Source organism: Microcaecilia unicolor, chromosome 7 (genome assembly GCF_901765095.1).
Source record: "Microcaecilia unicolor chromosome 7, aMicUni1.1, whole genome shotgun sequence".
Taxonomy (NCBI): domain Eukaryota; kingdom Metazoa; phylum Chordata; class Amphibia; order Gymnophiona; family Siphonopidae; genus Microcaecilia; species Microcaecilia unicolor.
In genome coordinates this window covers 88,719,213-88,732,047 of record NC_044037.1, presented here as the reverse complement: position 1 = coordinate 88,732,047, position 12,835 = coordinate 88,719,213, and the positions used below count along the sequence as shown (strand labels likewise).

General features: G+C 43.7%; 1 protein-coding gene across 2 annotated transcripts in view; it reads right to left on the bottom strand.

The window, feature by feature from the left end:
• AIFM1 (apoptosis inducing factor mitochondria associated 1) overlaps positions 1 to 12,835 on the bottom strand; it is a 96,275-nt gene that overhangs the window by 24,359 nt on the left and 59,081 nt on the right. For both annotated transcript variants that reach the window (XM_030209054.1, XM_030209055.1), the window contains one exon: positions 8,277 to 8,384. In XM_030209054.1, the coding sequence (XP_030064914.1) occupies positions 8,277 to 8,384 (108 nt within the window). The remainder of the gene's footprint in view (positions 1 to 8,276; positions 8,385 to 12,835) is intronic.

Genomic DNA, 12,835 nt, shown 5'->3' with positions numbered 1-12,835 from the left:
TTCCTCATTCCTGCTTGAGTTTCAACAGAGTCTTTCCTATTAGAGGGTGTGAAGAAACCGTGTGTTTTAAACCTGTAAAATGTATTCTATATTTTCCTGTTTCAATTATGTCCTGAATTATATTTCTCCTATTTGGCCAGCAGGTGGTGTTTCTTTGCTGTAAAGTGGCTACAGGGAACTGAATGTTCTTTTTCTTTAACACAAGCAGGAAGAAAGCAGCAGTATACTTCTAAATCTTGTTGACTGGGCTCTGATTAGCCTGGAGTTTGAAAAGTTACCCAGTAGTACTGGCTGTTGCTTCAGTCTTAGACGGGAGAAACGAGAGACAGATCTCTTTCCTAAGGTTTGGTGAATTATATGCCCTGATCTCCCCAGATACTTTTAGGAAATAAGCAAATGAGATTGAAGGGGGGCAGACTTAAGAAAAATGTCAGGAAGTATTTTTTCACGGAGAGAGTGGTGGATGCTTGGAATGCCCTCCCGCGGGAGGTGGTGGAGAGGAAAACGGTAACGGAATTCAAACATGCGTGGGATAAACATAAAGGAATCCTGCTCAGAAGGAAGGGATCCCCAGAAGCTTAGCTGGTGGTGGGAGGCAGGGCTGGTGGTTGGGAGGTGGGGATAGTGCTGGGCAGACTTATACGGTCTGTGCCAGAGCCGGTGGTGGGAGGCGGGGCTGGTGGTTGGGAGGCGGGGATAGTGCTGGGCAGACTTATACAGTCTGTGCCCTGAAAAAGACAGATACAAATCAAGGTAAGGTATACACAAAAAATGGCACATGTGAGTTTATCTTGTTGGGCAGACTGGGTGGACCGTGCAGGTCTTTTTCTGCCGTCATCTACTATGTTAACGTTATAATTAATCCATAATTCAGTTACCTGTTACTGTTTGCTCATTGTACTTTTTTTTTGTTCATTGTTCCAGTATGACAATAAACCTGTTTAGTTTGTTGACTCTGCCTGTCTGGACTGATAAAGAATCCTGGTGGTTTGTGTGTTCGGTCTGTGAGTGCTTTCTGGGAATTGTGGGACCACTGGGAGTGTGGCTCCAGTAATCTAGAAATAACTGGGGATAATTGGAGAGCGGGAGACTCGCCCAGAAGCGGTTGTGACCCAGTCGGTGGGAGTAGGGTGCTAGTGTAGAGCACAAGCGGCAGGTGCAGGTGGACCTGAGCTGTGCTGGTAGACCCTCTAAGTGGCTGCGGGGTAAACCCAAGCGGATGGCTAGACGTTTTGTGACACAGGGATTGCAGGATACACATATAGAAGGCCCCTCTCCCCAAGATAACAGCATCCAATGTTAACCTGCTGTGTGATCTGAGTCTGGAGCAGCACTGAAGGACTTTGATGTCGAGATGAGTGGTAAAGAGATCCACTGGGGTGGGGGTGGCCCACTCCCAAGATGATTTTGCGGACAACATCCATACTGAGACCACTCACGCAGTTGCATCATCCTACTCAGTCTGTCCGCCAAAATGTTGTCTTTGCCCACCAGGCATATGGCTCTGAGTACCATCCTATAGCTGGTGGCCCACTGCCTCACCTTGACCGCTTCCTGACATGAGGGGTAGGATCCCGTACCCCTGCTGCTTGTTGATACAGTACGGAGTGGAGGAGTGGCCTAGTGGTTAGGGTGGTGGACTTTGGTCCTGGGGAACTGAGGAACTGAGTTCGATTCCCACTTCAGGCACAGGCAGCTCCTTGTGACTCTGGGCAAGTCACTTAACCCTCCATTGCCCCATGTAAGCCGCATTGAGCCTGCCATGAGTGGGAAAGCGCGGGGTACAAATGTAACAAAAATAAATAAATAAATACATAGCAACCTGGTTGTCTATCTGAATTAGAACAATTTGGTTCAACAGCCATCTCTGAAAACCTTTACAGCATTCCAAATTGCCCACAGCTCTAAGAGTCTGATGTAAAGCTAGGTCTTCTGAACAGACCAAAGACCCGGGATGTGAAGCCCATCTAGATGAGTACCCCACCCCAGGCTGGATGCATCTGTGGTCAGAATTTTATGCAGAGGAGGCATGTGGAATGAAAGTCCCTGAGTCAAATTGGTCTGAATTGTCCACCAGTGAAGGCACTGCTGTAACCCTGGGGTGACCCTAGTGACATCCTTCAGATACCCTGTGGCCTGACACCACTGGGATGCCAGAGTTCACTGAGCACCTCCCAGATGAAAGCATACCATGGGTGTGACACGAACTGTGGAGGCCATACGGCCTAACAAGTGCAACATCTGTAAGCTGTGACCAGCTGGCTGCTGTGAACCCGATAGGCGATGCAAATGAGCACATCCACCCCTACCCGAGGAAGATAGGCTTCAGCTTGAACCATATCTACCAGGGCTCCAATGTTCTCCAATTACTGTACTGGGAACAGGGGAGACTTTGGGTACTTGATTATGAACCTTAGTAGCTCCAACACCCAAACACTTCCCTGCATTGATTCTTGAGCACCTTTGTTTGATGTGCTCCTTACCAGCATATCATCCAGATAGGGAAACGTGCACTCTCAGTCTGCGTAGCAATGCTGCAACTACTGCAAGACATTTTGTAAACACTCTGGGAGTGGACACGAGGCAAAACAGCAGAACACGGTACTGGTAGTGGTGTTTTTCTACTCAAAATCTGAAATACCTCCTTTGACTTGGATGTACCTAGATACAGGTGTAAGCATCCTTTACATTCAGCGCACATAGCTGACAAATGCCTGACAGACAGAATGAGCTGGAGCGGCACCATAGTCGGTACTAACACCCTCGAAGCCTCAGCATCACGCTGGAGTTAGGATGCGTCCCAGTCCCTCCTGTAACATGATACGGAGCTGGTGCGGTGCATGAACAGTCTGTGAAGAAGTACCAGCTGGATTGGAGGCGGAGTACCAGCTGTGGGGAGATTGGCGCATTGGTACCGCTTCCAGAGGGGGAGTGGTCCTCACAGCACCAACACTTCTCAGGTACCAGTGACGCCGGTGCTCCAGGGCTCCTGGCACCATGTTTTGAAGGGGAGCAATGTCCACACTTCTTTGCCTTTGCTTTATTCAGGACCCCAGAATCCCTCAGTGCTGACAATGACAATGCGGAATCCTTTCGAATCTGATGATACTTGACCGGAGCGGGCACTACCAATGCCCAATGTCGAGGCAGATGGGAGATCACCTCGATGCCAATGCGTCTCCCACATTCGATGTAGCTCCTGATGTCACTGGGGGTCAATGCCTCCTATGGATCGGAGTTCTGCGCACTAAAAAGTTTCTTGTGCTGGGCCTCTCAACTCTTCTGTGGTCTTTTCTGCATTTTAGAACAGTTTACAGCCAGAGGACTGATGGTTGGGACCGAGGCACGGTAGGCACCAGTTGTGTATGTTTGTTACAGATTGATCCTAACGCACTTCGAACACTTTTTAAACCTATTGGAAGGTTTTTAGGACATCTCCAAAAAAACAGCTCAGTTTTCAAAAATATGGGTTTGGTTTTTTTTGTTTGGTTGTTTTTTTTTTTTTTTTAAGAGCTGCGATCAGAGGCTCAGGCCTAAGAAAGCCATGAGACACAGAAAAAACAAAGAAAACTTAAAAATGGTCAAAAAAAGTTTAAAACAAACAAGAGAATAGCGATAATAGGTCCCGAGCTATTCAAAGCAACTAAGAGCAGAAAAGGCTTGTAACAAAATTTTTCAGGCAAACCACACATCAGAGACAAGGCGAAACACGTCTGAACAATTTTGCGGAAGAAACGAAAATGAGGATCCCACCTGGGTCGGCCAGGCAAGCAGGAAGGCATGCACGGTTAGGCCTATCAAACGCTTCTAGAAAAGAAAAGAATGCTGAGCATCGTCCATCCCGGGCTCTGTGGATGACATCACTCACATGTAAGAACAGCATGTCCAGCTTGTCCTCGGAAAACAACCAAAATTTCACTGAAATATCCAGCTTATTTATATGGAAAAGGAGGAGGGAAGTTGTGGTCTAGGGACCAGGCAGAATGTTTTGAACAAAAGTTAAAATTCCAGAGTTGCTGCTGCACAGCAATACACAAAGTTCCTTTTCTCCTTATGCTTCAAGGTATAAAAACTGATCACTATCAAACCCTGTGGGAAAAAACAAACTTTGATTGATTGTGGGCAATGGAATTCAGTAGCACTGGAGAGGTGCCAGTGTTTTATTATTTTCATGAACAGGAGAGTGGGTGGCAAAAAATTTGCCTGGGGGGAGAAATGGGAAGGGGCAAAGTTGATGCAGCTAGTGAGGAGGAATTTCTCCCTCTCTCATACACACATTACACTGCTGGTCATGTTAGCTAAAACTCTTTGCTTAACAGGTTCCACTTTGGATTCCTGACTGGTGCACTTGCCCACTTTCTAAACACATTTCACTCATTCTGTTGTTAGATTTCTCATTTTGCCATAAAATTCAAAAAGTTTCTCAGCTGTACTATATAAGTTGCCATTTTTTGCCTTTTCAGCTTGAAAAAATTCCCATTGTTTGTGTCCTCCTGAGGCAGATGCGAAACAGGGGGTCCCCTCTGTCGAGGATATTGCAACGTGTCACAGCAGAACTTTGGACTTTGAAGTAAGCCCCAGCTAGATGCCCGAAGAATTTAGATGTGGCGATTACCACCCGGATGGTCAAGTTAAGTCTACATCTTTGTCCTGTGCACAGTTTTGCATTTTTTGATATTGTGGATTTTTCTAGTGATATATTGACTCTTACTCATGACACTGAATATTTTGAAGATCTGAATGGTCCTCTGTTTTTTTGGCTGCAAGGGTTTTTCTCTATACGAGTTGTTTTCCTTGCAGTTGGGTTTGGAGGATCAGTTAGAACCCGCGATAGTAGCCATTATTGGGGGTTTAGCCATAGCTTGGGGTACCCCAGGCAGTTGAGGTTCCTTTTGTTAAAGAATTTCTTTGATCTTCTATATGTACTGAGTGAGAGCCAATATAAGAACAAATTTATTTATTGGTTATAGTTTCTAATTAGCATTTATAGGACATTACCATACTCAGCTACATTTCCAACACACAGTCTCTCCCTCCAACCCTTTCCCAAGCTAGCCATCTCTCTGGAAATACCATACCTGGGAACCACAAGATACCGTATGGATTTGGTTAGGAAGGGAGGATGCACGCACAGACACTCTCTCTTCCACTCCCCTTTCCCCAAACACATCCTTTATCTCCCTTCCCTGCAGGGACAACCCCTGTATTTTTTCCTCCTGTCTTACAAGCCCTAACCCAGCACGCTTCCCAGTTTCCCAGACCTTGGGCTGCCCTCAGTATTCTCTGCCTTCTAGACATAGGCACATAGGGCCTGCGTAAGGAATCTCACACTCAAACAACAGCCTTGAGGCCAGAAGCAGAGAATGGAGCCAACAGAGAAGACAAGGGTAGGTAGGCTCACCCAAAAGACGCAAGGGAGACGACTTTGTCTCCCTTGCGGTTTTTGAGTGAGCCTACCTACCCTACTCTTTGGTTTGTGCACACTGTATTCGAAGGGATTAAGCGTTCCTCCATGTCCAGTGGTTGATCTCTCCCGCCAACAGAGAAGAGCCATTTGGCTTCCTATTTCAGCTTCTTCTCTCATGTCTCATCTCACAGAGAACAGGAAAAAAAAAAAAAGGTAATCATTTAGCGTGGATAGAGCAGAGCAGGACAAAGAAAAACAAACAAAGTTACTGTTTCCTGATTCGGCACCCTTTTTCCTGTTTCTACTAGGGATGGGCTGTCATTTGCAACAGATAGAGAGGTAGGGGGTGGCTCAATGACTTCCAAAGGGTGGACTGGAAGTCAGAGTCACCCCTTACTTCTCTCTGTGTCTTGAATACGCCGTAGGGGTTTTTCTCCTGTTTCTTTGTCTACGGCTGTCATTTGCAACAACATTTCGAATGAGCACGCACTCAAACGACTTTGCTCTTGTGAAGACAAAATGGCTAAATGAAAACAAATAAAAACACAAAACAAAGCTTTTCTGGCTGCCCATCCCTAGTTTCTATCCCTCTTTTTTAAGCAGCCTGAAAACCACACAGGTCAACACTGAGGCAATGGCCCTTCAAGGGATCTGCAATCCTCTGATAGAATTAACCTGCCCCAATTATAAAGTATGTTGGGATAAACTTTAGAAGACTTTCATGTACATCCAAATTATCTTTTCAACAAAGTTTACTGAGCCAGACTAATCAAGAGTTCTCCTCTATACTTAAGGGAATAAACTTTTCTGAATCTGGTTACTGAAAACAGATTTGCCACTAGCAAGTTATAGAACCCATTTACCATACTTACTCATCATTAAGGCTGGCCATCAGGAGTGGTGGCCATGAAAAGTCCTAGATACTAGGAAATCCCATATCTCATTCTCCTAAGTTTAAGCCTGCTCTGGACCAGCACTGGGAGGTCCAGATCATGGTGTTAACCCTTCCCAATTGTCCAGTCCTGCACATGACCTCGAGAATAAACTTATCTGACAGAATACCAGCATACATCTCTCTCAAAAATATAAGCAATTGAGTCATACATCAGCAAAATATTGTCCAAAAGCTCAGGAGGAATGTTACCCACGGCAATCACCACAGCTTCTGTTGTGAGAGCTCGGTGGCAGTTGTCATTCAACTTTATGAAAATCTTTCATATATATAGGATAAGAAGATGATTTCAGCCTAACTGTTGCCTTCCTGAACTACTGCACTTTCAGAAGTCAACAGCACCCTCTGGAACTTTTCAGGTGATATCATCCCTAGCAAATGATTCTTCACATTTGTGTTAGCTTGGTCTTACAAGGCTATACATTCTGAAGTTCCCCAATTAGCAAGTATTATATAAGAGAAACATTACAAGCAACTTGGGCATGTAGAACAGAGCTTTATGTGTATATAAAATGGCTCAGGGATACATGCATATAGACGTGGGTACTCAGGGAACACACAGGGGATTTCTATACGTGGCGCTACAAGATAGGCACCAAAAAACTGGCCACTAAGTTAGTATTAAATAATGGCGGAGTATCGCACCAAATCTTTTCTAGAATACTAGCTTAAGTTCGCAGACATACGCCAAAATTTAGACACAACCAGCTACGTCATGTCTATGGCTGGTGTAAATGCTGGAGCTTAAAAGCAGCAGTTGGGTGCGTAAATTCAACTATTCTATAAAGTGTACCCAGGAATAGTCAGAATGCCACCGGCACATCCATGCCCCTCCCATGTTAACACCCCTTTGCAGTGCAGAAGACACAGCTCCAAAGTGTATGTAAATGGATGCTAATGAGGACCTTAAGCATTCCATTCTAATGCACAAAGAAGGGTGGCCTGCAATGCACATGTACCACAGGAACATTTTCACCAGGTCCAAGGCAGTGTAATAGCCTGCCAACCTTTCCCTTGCTCCGATAACGTTGCTGACAGTGGCTGAGCAGCTACTGGCTCAGGCACTGACTGGAAACATGACATAAAAAGAAAAGTCGCAGCAACCTGAATCAGTCCTCTCCAACTCATACCCTGGCAACCACCCCCTACTCTCGATCCCCAACTTAAGCACATCCCTGGTGTCTAGTACAACCCCCCTCCCTCACCCATCCCTCCTCTCGCACTTCGACTAAGTAAAACCCACTTTTCCCTGGTGTCTAGTGCATCCTCCACCACTTTACCTCCCCCTAGTTCATACCTCAAAGAAGGCAGAAACGATGCTCATTCTCTCCTGCCTCCAGCGCCACGATCTTGAAAAATAGTGGCACCCAGCCCAGTGCATCCTAGGATGCACCAGGTGGGGTCGGTCTGCTATATAAGGGCATTTCCAAGATGCACCATATGATGATGGACTCCAACATTTTTCAAGATGGTGGCAATGGAAGCAGGAGCAGGTAAGTATCACTCCTGCCTCCTTTGAGGTATAAACTGAGGGAGGTCAATGGGGCCTGGGGAAGGGGTAGGTGCACTAGACACCAGGGATGTGTTTAAGTTGGGGATCGGGGGAGGAGGGGGATGCAGACCGATGCAACTTTTTTTTTTAATGTCACCTTTTCTATCAGTACCTGAGCCAATCACTGCTCATGCACAGACAGAAAAGTTGACATTTTGCAGCGAGCTGTGGATTAGTGCTGCAGTTTTAATGCAGCAGTAATTTGTATGCTCATTGATTACAGCATACCACAACTCTTTTAGAGTGCTAATTTCACAGTAAAGCCATGGCTCTGTGGTGATGCTTTCTGCATCAGTCCCTAAATGATTTATCCTTAAGGCCCATAAAATCAAATACACTTATACAATATAAAAGGCTTTCTTTACCTCGCCTGACTTTTTCTGTGGTCCAGTTGCTTAGGTACTCTGGAAGAACCTTGCCCATATTCCCACACTCTGGAAACATCTGAATAACTTCCAGCCCTGTTGCCTGTGCTGTGAAAGAAAAATCAAGCAGACAGTCTTTAAAGATGTGCAAACACTTCCCATTGCTAAAGACTGGCAGAAAATTGTCTCTGTACTGCCCTGCCACAGTGTGAAATTCTTTTTACTGAGAATCTCTCAGCCATATAGATAGCAGAACATAGCTACATAGAAACAAAGCCAAGGTATTTTGACCATTTAAATCAATCATTCTTGGAATGTGGGTTCATTATTTTACAAAAAAAATAGAACAAGCAAAACCAAAAAGCACTAAGTCTTTTTTTGTCCCAACTAGGTACATTATCCCATTTTGCAACTCAAGGTCCAACTTAAGACTTTTATTATGTATCATTCCAGACCAGCTTGGCCCTTTAGTGCTGAGCATTCAGTACAGCTGAGAGCTTCCAGGGTTATGAAAACCATCATCTATTTGAATGGGGAAGAGAAGAGCAGTATCTCTAAATGAAGTATATCTCCTTTATGCTGCAAAGCAGCACAGTGCAGTTGGTAGGGGAAAACAGCAGAATCTGGGGGTGATTGTATCCAATGATCTTAATGTGGCCTAACAGTTAGGGAAGGTGATGGCAAAAGCCAGAATGATACTTAGGTGCATAGGTAGAGAAACGGCTAGCAGAAAAGGGAGACAATAATACTTCTGTGTAAGTCTTTGGTGAAGCTTCATAATGAGTACAATCCTGAAAACCCCACCTTCAAAAGGATATAACAGGATGGAATCAGCAATCTTTGTCATAAAGCATATGGGGACAAATATCTCGGTATGTAATTCTTTGGAAGAAAAGTGGGAGAGGGAGATATGATAGAAATATTTAAATGCCTCTGCGGGCTGAGTTCTACAACATTTTGCATGAGCATATTGGGCCCTCTCTACTGAACCTGTTTAATCGTTTATTTACTGTACCGTCACTTCTTGCATAACAAATCAGAATGGTTTACATCTTTAAAAATACAAACATCATACAATGATATTCTAACTTATAAAAGAAATCCATTTTATAATAGGACAGAACAAAAACTTCCACACCAAAAGAGGACAAAACAATTAACTGTATCAATCATACTCATCACATCAGTCAATACTATTTCCTTTGGTAATATATATTCCCTGTTCAATAGTTATATTTTCTTTCTTTCCTGAGTGGTTCTCTAGCTAAGCAGCGCTAAATTTCAAAAGCTTTTTCAAAGAAATAGGTTTTCAAGGCCCTACGAAAGAGCGTAAATGATTCTTCCACCCTGATAAATTTTGGGAGGGAATTCCACAGTGAGGGTGATAGAAAGAAAAAGGCTGAGGCTCGGGTTGATTCCCACCCAGCTATCGAGGGAGGTGGAATTACCAGCCTATTATTAATAAGTAAATGTAAAGAGTTTGCGACGGTGTGTATGGAATAGTTAAATTAGCAAGATAGATGGTGTAGCTAAGTAAAACACTTTATATGTAAGGATAAAAAACTTAATTGAAATTCTCAGATAGATCGGGATCCAATGAAGTTGACGTAGTAAAGGCATAGACTTATATCTTGAAGCTCTACAAATTATACAAGCAGCTGTGTTTTGAATAGTTTGTAAACTGTATATAATTAGATCTGCCTCACCCATTTGGGCAGCGGAAGCCATGGGCTCTCTGTACTATCCTAGAGAGAACTGCAAATCCCCTCTAGATGCTTAATTACCCCAATCCTGTATCTGCGCATGGCAGGTCTGCATAGACCAGGCTGTAGCTAGGTCTGTAATTAAAAAGGAACCCAGTATTCAATAGATATAATAAGATAGTTTATTATAATCTTACCAATAGCAGTACAGGCAAGTCAAGCATTCACATAATGGAACTGCATATCATGGTACGTCCTCTCTCTCTCTAGCCTTCTGGAGTCTTCCTTCTCTGTTCTTCTCCTCTTGTCTAATTTAATACTCTCCAGACTGGTCCTTATATACCATTTTGGCTTCATTGGTGCCAATGGACCCCAGCTGTCTCAACAGGGTTCCTAGCCCTTATCAGTTTAATTAAAATGACTTCACATGTTCTCAAGCCCTAAGTATAAACAAAATCTCTTGAGAGCCCATCTGTGAGATGATCTCACAGGTCATGTTGCCCTCTTCCGCTCTACCCCCTCCCCTTGGTGTGCGTACCCCCCTTGCATCCGACCTTCTAATGATGTACATTAGCCCTAACAGCTTTGCTCATAACTTCTCACAGGTGCCAGTCCCAGAGAAGTGCCTCCCTCCCTTTGCCAGCTCAGCACTTGCCACATTGAAATGTAACTGTGTCAAAGGTGAACACTGATTCTTACAGGCTAGCTCTCTTTTGTATCAGAGATGATTTTGATTTTAAGAAGCCTAGCTCTTATTATGAGCCATTGGCCTGTATTTTACTGAGAGCAAGGGCTAGCATAACTCTTCAAAACGCTTCAAATTGAATTTGGTAATGCCCGAAGAAATGATATTACAATAATCAAGACGTGTCGTAATATAAGCATAAGTTTAAAGTATGCAATGAATTATTATCTATTGTATTTCTAATAGAACATAATTGTCTTAGATTTATTTATTTAGATTTTGCTCACACCTTTTTCAGTAGTAGCTCAAGGTGAGTTACATTCAGGTACACTAGATATTTCTCTCTCCCAGGAGGGCTCACAATCTAAGTTTGCACCTGAGGCAATGGAGGGTTAAGTGACTTGCCCAAGATCACAAGGAGTAGTAGTGGGATTTGAACCGGCCACCTCTGGATTGCAAGACCGGTGCTCTAACCACTAGGCCATCTGATCATTGAACAATAGAGCTGAGTCTATAATCACACCTACATATGGCTACTATTAAGATTCTGCTAGAGTCTCTGCAAACAGCTCAAATGATTGTACTATTAAACTGGATAAAGATCCGTGCTCTGCCAGTTCGTACAGGCCCATATCTCTGCTAAATTTTGAAGTTATTTGCCAAGATTCTAGCGAATCGGTTCGCTCAGATGCTTCCCCATATAGTAGAGTATTCTCAGGTGGCATTTGTTAGGGGCCAGATGGCTAATAAGAATATTCACATTATCTTAGCTACCTTAGAAATGGTGCAGAAAAACAAGTTGCCTTCTCTTCTAATCAGTTTTGATGCTGAGAAGGCCTTTGATCATGTTTACTGGAGTTTTCTCTTTAAGGTTTTACCAGCGTAAGGGATTACCAGGTTTTTTCCCCCCGATGTGGTGCAGGCTGTCTATTCAGAAAGCTGTTATGTGGGTAAATGGGATTTTTTTGCAGCCATTTTTTAATCCATTGGGGCACACACCAGGGATGTCCTTTATCCTCCTTACTTTTTGTTTTGGTACTAGATCTCCTGCTCAGGGATATCTTAGCCAATCCAAAGATTACAGGGGTAATATTTAAGTCCTCAACATTTAAAATTTCTGTATTTGCAGATGACTCACTGGTCCACCTCTCTAACCTGCAGCAGTCGCTTGCGGGTTTAATGGAAGTCTTTCAAGAATAAGGTGATTTTTCAGGTTTTCAATTAAATTTACAAAAATCACTGGCGCTGGCATCCTCGGAACAGGTTCAACAGGGCTGGGCAAGTTTGTTCCCTTTGCATTGGGCACACCACTTTTTTTACTATTTGGGTATTTGCCTGTCCATGGAACCCTCAGAGTTATATCATCTTAATATTTCACATTTTCTGGACGGTGTAAATTTTATTAGGATGGCAAAAGTTACTTTTACGGTTACATGACTGGATACACCTCTTTAAGCTGGTAGAATTCTCCAAATGGTTATATACTCTCCAGATCTTCTTATTACAGAAGGACATCCCTACTCTTCATCAACACCTTTCCCGCTTTTGTTGAGGTGGTAAAAAAAGCTAAAGTTTCTCTACATATGTTGATAGGTAATTGGCAGGTTGGGGGCTTAGGGTTCCCTGATCTATATAAGTATAACCATGACTGTCTCACTAGACATCTGGAGATTAATATCTGGGAAGGGAGGATTACACCCCTATCAGTGTGGAGACAGAGTTGTTCTAACCTTGGCACTTTTTCTTTTACAGGTACCTGGAATGGCACTCTTCATTGACACGTGGGGAAGTGTTTTGTTAAATCCCTTGATGTATTATGGCGGGCCCTTACTAATTATTGGGGCAACTCTTCCCACACCTCAGACCTACTACCTTTTCAGGAGAATGCGGTGTTTATTCCTGGAGTTGAAAATGGGTCCTTTCGTAGGTGGGGGAGCCTGGGGATTTTATGTTTGGAACATGTGCTCTATCTGGATGATTCTTTTTTACCGCTACAGAATTTAAGGGGAGGAGCTTTTGTTCAACTGGCAGATGTCTTTGCTTATCACTAATTGCAACATTACGATTCTGCCTTGGATGGAACAGCTCTGGCTGTTCACCATAGTGCTAGGTTAAGTACGATTTTCTCAAGATGGCTTGTTGGTTTTACCAGCGGTTTAATATTAGGTTAA